At 43.1% G+C, this 11,440-nt stretch overlaps 1 protein-coding gene across 1 annotated transcript; it reads right to left on the bottom strand.

The window, feature by feature from the left end:
• Positions 1-330: 330 nt before the first annotated feature.
• LOC123695980 (GATOR complex protein WDR24) lies at positions 331-11,313 on the bottom strand. Its single transcript, XM_045641940.1, is given in 15 exon segments — positions 331-1,048; positions 1,051-1,413; positions 2,048-2,226; positions 2,607-2,762; positions 3,356-3,483; positions 3,812-3,954; positions 5,000-5,216; positions 5,621-5,796; positions 6,064-6,223; positions 6,709-6,797; positions 9,637-9,850; positions 10,014-10,120; positions 10,365-10,480; positions 10,713-10,829; positions 10,952-11,313. Coding segments are annotated over 15 exon segments (2,721 nt in total). The 5' UTR covers positions 11,052-11,313; the 3' UTR covers positions 331-592.
• Between the last annotated feature and the right edge of the window lie 127 nt (positions 11,314-11,440).

Raw genomic sequence — 11,440 nt, 5'->3', positions numbered from 1 at the left:
CAGCGCTGCATGTGGTGCAGGTGGCCGCCGTGCGCGCAGCCCTGGCACCAGGCCAGCAGGTTGGGGGGTGCGCTAGCCCAGCTGGCAGTGGTGTCCGCAGCCGGCGGGGCACAGGCGGTGCGCCCGGTGCCAGCGCTGCATGTGGTGCAGGTGGCCGCCGTGCGCGCAGCCCTGGCACCAGGCCAGCAGGTTGGGGGGTGCGCTAGCCCAGCTGGCAGTGGTGTCCGCAGCCGGCGGGGCACAGGCGGTGCGCCCGGTGCCAGCGCTGCATGTGGTGCAGGTGGCCGCCGTGCGCGCAGCCCTGGCACCAGGCCAGCAGGTTGGGGGGTGCGCTAGCCCAGCTGGCAGTGGTGTCCGCAGCCGGCGGGGCACAGGCGGTGCGCCCGGTGCCAGCGCTGCATGTGGTGCAGGTGGCCGCCGTGCGCGCAGCCCTGGCACCAGGCCAGCAGGTTGGGGGGTGCGCTAGCCGAGCTGGCAGTGGTGTCCGCAGCCGGCGGGGCACAGGCGGTGCGCCCGGTGCCAGCGCTGCATGTGGTGCAGGTGGCCGCCGTGCGCGCAGCCCTGGCACCAGGCCAGCAGGTTGGGGGGTGCGCTAGCCCAGCTGGCAGTGGTGTCCGCAGCCGGCGGGGCACAGGCGGTGCGCTCTGTGCCAGCGCTGCATGTGGTGCAGGTGGCCGCCGTGCGCGCAGCCCTGGCACCAGGCCAGCAGGTTGGGGGGTGCGCTAGCCCAGCTGGCAGTGGTGTCCGCAGCCGGCGGGGCACAGGCGGTGCGCCCGGTGCCAGCGCTGCATGTGGTGCAGGTGGCCGCCGTGCGCGCAGCCCTGGCACCAGGCCAGCAGGTTGGGGGGTGCGCTAGCCGAGCTGGCAGTGGTGTCCGCAGCCGGCGGGGCACAGGCGGTGCGCCCGGTGCCAGCGCTGCATGTGGTGCAGGTGGCCGCCGTGCGCGCAGCCCTGGCACCAGGCCAGCAGGCCGCGCACGGCGCGCGCGCACACGGCGCAGCGCTCGGGCGGCGCGCGCGGGCAGCGCTCGCACGAGCCGGCGCCGCGCACGCGCCGGCCGCAGCGCGCGCAGGCCGCCGCCACCGAGCTGCACTGCTGCGAGAGCCCCCACACGGCGCCGAGCCAGGCCGCGCGCGCCGCCTCGGCCGCCAGCCCCCAGCGCGCGTGCCGCTGCAGCAGCTCCACGTAGCCCAGCAGCCAGAGCTCCTGCGCGGCCTCGTCCACGTGCGCCAGCAGCTCGGCGCGCCGCTCCTGCAGCGCCAGCAGCACGCCGGCCGCGGTCTGCACGTCGCCCAGCGCCGCGTGCGCGGCCAGCGCGCCGGCCACCAGCGGGGCCAGCGCCGCCCGCACGCCGCGCCCGCGCACCGCCGCGCCCACCTCGCCCGCGCGCTGCTCCGCACTGCCCTCCTCGCTCTTACACAGAAATAAACTCTATTATACGACAATAATCAATCTTTTATTTTTCATTATTCCCAGAATTTCATAGAATAAGACGTAATATTTATGCTTTTCATTATTTCTCTTAAAAATTAATTATAATTCTTAATAATGGTACCTACTTCACCATTCTTTAGAATTCAGTAAAAACTAATTAAAAGAAAGAGTAGCAATTTTACAAATTCATAAAAAGTATTCTAAAGTTGCATTCGACAACTTATCTCAATAATTATAAAATAAAAACAATAGTAAAACCAAAAATATTATCTTTACACAATGGTTTTAAATTAAGTTTCCATTTAGAAATTTGAAAATATACCACAATGTAAACATACATAAAATCTTTCAACATTAACTATTTAAACAATCACTCATTAGGTGTACCTCAAGGTTCCGTTTTAGGTCTTAAACAATACAATATTGTATCAATTTAAAATCTTTCAGAAAATACTAGTTACTTATTTTATCGAAAGCATAATATAAATTTTTATTTAAAGAATAGAAAAAAAAAGATCACGAAACGATTCGATGATGATCAATGAATGTCATAAAACCAAAATATCGTAAGTATAGTACTTAGTAAGAAAACAAAAACAGCAAAATAACTTACAGATTGAGCGGCTGTAGTGACACTATTAGATCTCTGCAGCGTAGGCGAGGTGTTGGTATTCACCCCCAGAGCCCCCATACCCCCTGATGGTTGCAGGGAGCCGGAGCCGGTAGACCCGCCAGGCGAACCTGATGTTCCACCGTTATGGCCGTTCATGTGACCGCTTAAGTTTGCTGACTCTGTGAATTATTATATTTTTGTGTATCTCTAAAATATTTAAAAAAGAAAGAACGACAGTAAGGCCCGAAGAGTATTGATATATGTATCCTTTCGTATACAATATTTTTGTCAAAATCATCCATTCAAAGCTCGCTAATTATTGTAATCAATTTATAAATGAATTTTTCACAAATTTTTGCAGTCATAAAGAGATGATAGTCGTTTACATTCAATTTTTTCATCACTTTAATTTAAAATACATACATAATTCATTACAATTTTCTAACTAACCAATATTCACACATTTTCAATTGAAAATATCCTGTAAAAAGAGCCACTAGCAACAAAATAAGATTCTAAATCTTATCAAAATTAACATTAAAACCCAACTGCAACCCACCATGCTCATCATGTTCCTCGATAGCTGCGTGCGTGTGTGCGTGCGCGTGCGCGTGTGGGTGCGCACGTAACGGGAACGCCTCCTCGGGCAGCGTCCAATCAGCTGCGTCCACGTCCACGTAGTGTGCGCTAGCCGCTGATATCCAGCCGGTTGTGTCTGTGGTGACGATTTAAATTTATGAAAAAAAAATTGCATTGATAATTTGTAAAGTAACGCAGGATTCGGACAAGATAATCGTTATTATGATTTATGGTATTAGATTGTTTGGTAGAGTTGGTTGTTTCAATACTAATGCCATAAGTTTTGATATGAATGACCCTTATGGAAACAAAGATGGATAACACGTTAAATATTGGACCATGGTTAAAGTAAATAGAGATTGTTTAAAAGCCACCTAAATTTGCGATTTTTTACGTCACTAATATTATAAAGCTAAAGATTTTGTTTATTTGATTGAACGCGCTAATCTCAGGAACTACTGGTTTGATATGAAAAATTGTTTCGGTGTTAGATATCCCATTTATCGAGGAAGGCTATAGGCTATATATCACCACGCTAAGACCAACAGGAGTGGAATCACGCGGGTGAAACCACGAAGCGCAACTAGATTCAAATATATTTCCCTAAAATACTGCTTTCAGCCAGCTCCCACATAATTTTAATAGACTAGTTCCTCTCTCTCACTCCTCCCCGCTCCCCTGGATATATTATGTGCCACTACACGGGGGGAGGGGGGTGGGGGCACGTACCCACGTCCCGCTTGTACTTGTGCGGCGGGATGTAGATGGTGTGCGTGGGCAGGCCGAGCACGCCGCTGTGCTTGTGTGTGCGGCTCTCCCACTCCTCCGTCTCCTCCACCACCTCCTCCTCCGCGCCACTGAAACTATTTTATAAAAATTGTATCTTAATATTTTTTTTTTCATTTAGCATTTCCATTTTAAAGTTGAGTCATGTATTGTCACTAACAGTCATGATTAAAGAGTAAAGAGCATAAAATCAAGAATTGTTAAATATTCATTTTTCATGTGCAAATTCAATAAAAGCAGTCTTCCTAACTTAGATCCGGCTTGAAGGACCAAAAGTTTATCAATTACTATTAAAAACTTCAAGGTCTTTAAGTGTCATGCTTAATACAATTTAATTACTAGACAGTTTATATAGAAATGTACAAATGTAAGATCCGTCTCGAAGGAGCAATCTCTTACTTGTAGGCGGTGTGGTGCGGCGCGGGGTCGGTGCGGGGCGGCGGGTCGCGGGGCGGGGCCGGGGGCGGCGCGCGGCCCGCCCCCGGCCCCGCCCCGTTGCGCGCGCTGTACACCGCCGCCACCACCTCCCACACGTGCGCCACCTGCGCAACAGTTAGTTAGTACTTATACGTAAACATAGCATAGTTGCGACGACGTAAGTGTAAAATTATATGATAGTTTGAATTAAATCCTTCTGTGTGTAAGTTAAATTGAAACTATAGGAAAGTTGGCTTAATATATAGATACTTATATTATAAAGTCCACACTCTGATGCAGCTAGAATGCGATTCAACTTTAAATTTCAATTATAGTTATAGTAGAGCCATTTTAATAGGCAACATTTGACAGTTCAACAAAATTCAACAACGTAACCTAGTAACGACGACATAGAATAACATGATATTTCGTTTTGTTAGAACTGCACATTTGCTTAACTTTTTTCAATTACGATTACATATTTATAATAATAAGGACCGATACAAGTAATTTTAAGATTTCATTTTACTGATAAACCATCCTAAACATAATAAACAATTTCTGAATTGAAGAACTGACGTCGCTACAATTTTGTGTCAATAAACCTTTTTTCTTTTTAAATACTAGAGACGTTACTCTAAAAATCGAAATCTGACATCTAGAATCGAATGCATTGATTACTTGTGAATAAAAATCATCATAAATTAATAAATTCGATTGACAAATGTTTCAAATCCGTATCGATTAATACACTTTAATCGATGTTTTTAAGCAGGTTACTTCTCTACGAAGATAAAATTGATAGACGTTAAATGTTGCCTATTAAATTGGCTTGACTATAATATACACGCTAAGTATAAGGTACGATGGGATTGTCATCGTCCTTTAGGGAAAAAATCTCTAAATAAACAAAGATTTAAAAAAAGCTGGAGAGTTTATTTGTTTGTTTGATCGCGCTAATCTCATGAACTACTGGTCCGATTTTAAAATTATTTCGGTGTTAGATAGTCATTTTATCGAGGAAGCCTATAAGTTCTTAATCATTACGTTAAGACCAAAAGGAGCGAAGCCACGCGAGTGAAACCGCGGAGCACAGCTAGTATAAACATAAAGTTGAATGTAATAAAAGCGAGTTTAAATTTTTTCGTAAAGGCAATTAAGTAAGAGTACCATGTGCCGCTGGTTGTCGCGCGCCACCTGCGCGTTGTGCCTGGCGAGGTCGTGCGGCGCGGCGCCGGCCAGCCGGTAGCGCGCCGCGCACGCCAGCACGGGCGCGCCGCCGGCCGCCCGGTGCCGCGTGAGCGTGGACGCGGCGCCGCCCGGGAACGCGCGCTCCAGCGCCGCCTGCGCCGCCGCGCCCAGCGAGCCCGCCGTCGGCTGCTTGCGGCTGCGCACAGTGTAACTGCTCGATTCAGTTATACGTTACAATAGTGCTTATAAACGATCCGGCTCGAAAGACCATCCTCATTAGTTCTCCGAGTCAGATCTAAATTATAACATATGGTAAAATATAACAAACATAAACATTAAACACTAATATTGCACTAAGAAAAGCACTGTTAAAACAACTCTTTCTAAAGATCCGGCTCGAAGGACCATATTGATTAGTCCTTCGAGACAGATGTTTATAATGAAATATTGTAAAATTTCAGAGATATAAGCATTAATATGTATTCCAATAAGATAACATGATAAAACTAAGCTGTTTAAAGATTCGTATCAATATGGTCCTTCGAGCCGGATCTATATCATTGGACGCTCTAGAATAGCTCGTGACGTCACCTGAAGGGCGCGTGCGCGTGGGTCTGGCGGGGCGGGGGCGCGGCGGGCGGCGCGCGCGCAGGCAGCGGGCGCTCGGGCAGCGCGTGCGCGATCTGCGAGCGCGCCGACACGCACACGCCGTGCGGGTTGGCCCACAGCACCGGGTGCGCCGCCTCCGTGAACCGGTGCCGGTACAGGCTGCAGTCCTAATCACAACACATACGATAAACGTAAATCAATATAACATGCACAAATTATGTGACAGTTTTTTTACAAAATAAAATATATCACAAGGCGGGGATACGAACCCGATTTTTTATATTCTCTAAAAATAATTCTCATTTATAAAGCATTTGACTGACACAATTTGTATCATGTGCAAATTTTGGTGGGTACTTTAAAATCATCATGCGATGAACGAATACACTGTAACACTTATTTTTTATGTATTTGAGTTGTTCCACTCCACTCACCCGGCTGGTGGATAGGAAGGTGTGCGGCGAGGCCTGCCAGGCGATGGCGGTGGTGACGTCACGGTGCTCCGCGAACGTGGCCAGCGGCACGTGCGGCCGCCGCACGTCCCACACGTGCACCGCGCAGTCCAGCACCAGTGCGCATGAGGCTACCTGGTACCTGGGTAGGAGGAATATACATTGATGAATACATATACGACTAGACTCATAATCAAGGTCAAAAATTGTAGCAAAGCCCTGATCGATACAAGAGACTTTGAAGGAAATAAGGTGTTAATTTCATACAAGAGAACATTGAACCTTATATCAAGGATATAAGGTGCTTATTTCAATCAATGCTTTTGACAACGCCGCTTGGAAATTTTTGACTTATATTGTTGTAAGTTGCAAATTGCAATCTCATTATAATAAAAATTAAAAGAACTAAATTTAAGCGAAAAATAAAAAAGTGCGATCAAAATCGTTTAAACAAAAGAAAAAGCGTGTGTGCTGAGCACACGTGTCAGAAGTGAAACTTCTTTTGCAAGATTCAAATAGACTAAAATCGTCGCCTTACTCTATGACGTTACGGTATTGCCATGAGTCCTTAAAATTAAAAATTCATTCAACGCGCCTAAAAAAATGTTTTTAAATTGTTTTACGTACTTTTTCTGTGGCCTCCATTTGACGTGTCCCACCGAGGCAATTGTGTATATCGTGTGCTCTAAGTTCGGCTTTGCGTGTATATCCCATACCTGAAACAGAAGTTTGTAAATATATGATATTAATATTGACTTGCTGCATAATTTCTGTTAAAAAATAATATTTATTCTTATTGATACGAGATATTGAATAAAGTCAACTGATCTCAAAATCGCAAAGTTACATTAAAGAAGGTATTCCCAGTGAGAAAAGTAGACCTACAAATAGTTGAATAATATAGGATTTATAAATTTATAAAGAATAGAAAAAATTCGATCACGAGGCGAGACTCGAACCCGCATCCTTCGCGCCATTCCGGGGCGGATGCCTCACCAACTCAGCCACTCGTGACCCGCCCGAGTGATCGAATTTATTCTATTCTTTCAGTTTTATGTGTCTGAAGGGACACACCGCGCGCCATCTATTGAGATGATTAACAACCATTTCAACCAATATGAAGCACTTTTCAGTGAATACAATATTGTAACGATGGAACACGACCTTTTTGTTGAAATTTATATTTTTGGTTTTATGGCATTCAAATGCTTTATAAATATAAATTTATAAAGAATAGAAAAACTTCAGACACATAAAACTGAAAGAATAGAATAAATTCGATCACTCGGGCGGGTCACGAGTGGCTGAGTTGGTGAGGCATCCGCCCCGGAATGGCGCGAAGGATGCGGGTTCGAGTCTCGCCTCGTGATCGAATTTTTTCTATTCTTTATAAATTTATAAATCCTATATTGTTCAACTATTTGTAGGTCTAGTTTTCTCACTGGGAATACCTTCTTTAATGTAGTAATAAATTTCAATATAGGATTTATTTTAACTTTATGTTGCTTTGATAAACATTTCGAAACCTAAACGCAGAAAGACCACTGGATTCATTTGGATTCATTTTTTATGAGATAGGTGACCTGAAAAACATAAAAAATACATTTCTTAGAATAGTTCCTAGCCTTTCTAAAACAGACTTCCAAAAGTGAAAAGGATACAGACACGAGACAGTCTATAAATAGCATATCAGCACGCGCCGCAGCGGCTAGACCGCGTTATCACTTATCATTTGACCCACTTGTGACTTCTGGCGAGTGAATAATCATTATTGTTAGATGAATTTGCTTTACAACTAATTTTACATATTTGATATTTCGTTTTATTTTGGGGATTTGAACCGGCGTCATTCGCCTTGCCGGGGCGATGTCTGTTTAGGCGGCCCGGGTGGCCGAGTTACATACAATTAAATGTTGTTGTTGATGTTACATATTGTATACGAAATTTTTATTATTATTATTATTCAGCCATGGCTGTCCCACTGCTGGGCAAAGGCCTCTCTTCCCTTCATCCACGTTTTCCTATTGTGAGCAATTTTTGTCCACTCCTTGCAATGAGAGTCCAGTTCGTCGCGCCATCTGATTTTGGGCCTTCCACGCAGCCTTTTTCCATTGTCGGGGATCCACATAGTGGTGATTTTTGCCCACAACTCTTCGGACATTCGGCAAACATGTCCAGCCCAGTTCCATTTGAGCTCGGCAGCTTTATGGGCTACGTCGACAATCTGTGTTTTTGAGCGCAGCGTTCTATTTTGTATACGATCAGAAAGCTTTACGCCCAAAATGCTGCGCTCCATTGATCTTTGGCAAACCCCAAGTGCGGACTTTTGGCGATCAGTCAATGACCAAGTCTGTGCACCGTAGGTGAGGATGGGCAAGATGCACATGTCCATGAGCCTTCGTTTTAGTGAAAGAGGCAAGTCTCCTTTCATCAGCTCTTTCATCGACCAAAAGCTTCTCCAAGCGTTTTCAATGCGTTTGGCAACTTCTTGATCCTGCCTTGCTTGAAAAGAAACTATTTGGCCAAGGTAAGTATACTCATCGACATATGCAACCGACCCACCCTCGACAATGATGGTGGTTTTGGTGCTGTTAGTCATAAGCTTTGTTTTGGTCATGTTCATCTGAAGTCCGACCCTGAGGCTTGCATCGCTCAGGTCTTCGAGCATTGTTTGTAGCTCAGAGGCTGTGGAGGAAAAGAGAACAATATCATCAGCAAAGCGAAGGTTTGTTAATCGATGCTCACCGATTTTAAAACCTTTGTTCTGCCATCGAGCTGCCAAGCTTCTAAATACTTCTTCCAAGGTAGCATTGAAGAGTTTTGGAGATAATGGGTCACCTTGTTTGACTCCTTTTGTTATTCGGAAGGATGGGCCATTGCTATTAATTTTTACAGAAGCTGTACTGGTACTATAGATATTTTGTATAAGGTGGATATACGTCGGTTCTATATTTTGTTCTTTGAGGGCTGTGAATATGGCATTGTGTTTCAGGCTATCGAATGCTTTTGAATAATCAATGAAGGCCAGGTAAAGGGGGAGGTTGAATTCATGGCTTTTTTCTAAAATTTGGTTAATCGAATGAAGATGGTCTGTAGTGGAGAGTCCACCGCGAAATCCTGCTTGTTCTGGAGGCTGTTGTTGATCTCGTGTGATGCGATTTCCAATGATTTTTATAAACGCTTTATATAGGTGCGATATGAGGCTGATAGGACGATAATTTTCTATGTCTGATCTATTTCCTTTTTTGTGGAGGAGGATTATATTAGAATGGCAGAAACTTTTAGGTAATATACCCGTTCGTAATATGTTATTGAATAGTTGAGTTATATAGGGAATAAGAACTGGTTCGCCTATTTTAATGAATTCGGTTGTGATCCCACCAAAATAACACCAATATATTGTATACGAAAGTCATGGGTCAAAAAATTGTTTAAAGTTATAACCGTGGTTATAACAATGATGAATTAACATGACATGGACTAGTGCTGTGCCATTTTTGACCACCGTGAGAGATTTATACTCTAACAGTACAGATTGCACTGCACTAATCATACCTTGATAGTCTTATCCCGGGACGCGGTAGCTAGCCAGGGCACGTCCGGGTGCCAGTCGCACGCAAACACGGGCCCCGAGTGCGCAGTAAACTGGTGTAATGCTCGTTCGTGACGTCGCGCATCCCACAACTGGACCGTGCCATTTTCGGACACGGCTGCGAACAGGTGTGCTGTGTGCGGACTGAATTGGACGTCGCGGATCGATTCTGTGTTGCTGTGAAAATTGTCAGATTAATAAAGTAATTAAAAAAATTGTGAAGTAAGAGATAGACTATAAACAGAAAAAGATTGAAATACATTCTAAAATATGTACATGTCTGATATGTTGAAATAAATTTTGCAACAATGAATTAAAATAATATTTAATTAAAACACACCTGATAAATGTCCTCGCCACTTCTTTCATGCGTAGATCGAAACATTTCATCATTCCATCTTGTGAACCCGAGATCAGTAGTGACGGTTCCGTTAAATGGAAGCTTACCTGGACAAATAAATTAATATAACATTGAAACTTTTGTTTTATTGTATATTATGCGAGTATGTAGAGTTAGAATAAAATACTTTTTTGCTGTGTTTATATTATTGTAAGATATGATAATATAAATTATTATCAAACTAATTTGTAAGAAAAATACATTAAAGAGCAACCTCTTTCATACGGTCAAAATAATAGAATAGTGCATTCTATAGGTGGCTATACAATTTTATCAAATGAAAAATTGAACCTTGTTAACTGTCCGTTTATGGTCTGAGAACACATGTTCCTGTTTTGACCGACCAGATCTGCCCAGATTCCACACAACAACTGCTCCATTTGTGGCTGCAGTGGCTAGAGTATTCTCTACAAAAACACATTCGGTTATTTGTATGTGAATGACATTATTACTTTAGTGTTTACAATTTTATTTTATTTAATTTTTATCATTACAGATGAAGAATTAATTTAATTATACTAATATTGGAACTTCCATTAAAAAATTAACAAATTATATAATTCATAATTAGGTTAGTTTACTCAAAAATAAAGTATTAAAAAACGGGATTTCTATTTATAATAAGTGCATGCATTTTACCTTCAATAGTACTCCAGGCAACATCAATTGATGAAAAATTGAGATTCAAATTCTTCCCCACTCTAAGATTGCATACTTCCGAAAACTCATCCTCTCCAATGGAAAATACTTTGAAAACTAAAATAAAAAAGTTTGTATATTTCTTTATGACAAAATTCAGACACGGCTACTAAATAAATGGCTTAAAAATTAGAAAATTTTATATAAATGTACTAAAAATATGAAATATTCCAACTTACCATTTCTCCCAGCAATAACAACTTGACTGCAGTCCTTATTTAGTGCCAAAGCATTTGCAGGCCCTTCTTGTGATACACAAATAGTATTTGATGGTATCATGTTAATTGATGTATAGGTATTGTATTTGTATATCAATATATTTGCTTTGCTAATGAAGCTAGTTCAATCACGACTCACGATGTTATCAAGACCAAATTAGATCAAGCCAAAATAACAAAGGCACAAATATTAAAAATATAAATTATAAACAACTAAAATATCAAAACACAAACACATGGTTGCATGATATGACGATTTCATGACGTTAAATTAAAACGACTATCAACGAAACACCATTTAATAGCCAGAATCGTATACAATAAAATATATTAATATTTAATGTGTTTTTACCTTAGGTTTTTACTTTTTGATTTGATTTGAGCATGTTTTGATTTTTGAACTTTGACTGACTTTGACATTGACAATCATTCCCTTTTTTTTTCGCCAAA

This window comes from Colias croceus, chromosome 12 (genome assembly GCF_905220415.1).
Source record: "Colias croceus chromosome 12, ilColCroc2.1".
Lineage (NCBI taxonomy): Eukaryota > Metazoa > Arthropoda > Insecta > Lepidoptera > Pieridae > Colias > Colias croceus.
Note: the sequence above shows the minus strand (reverse complement) of the source record. Positions and strands in the feature narration are given on the sequence as shown.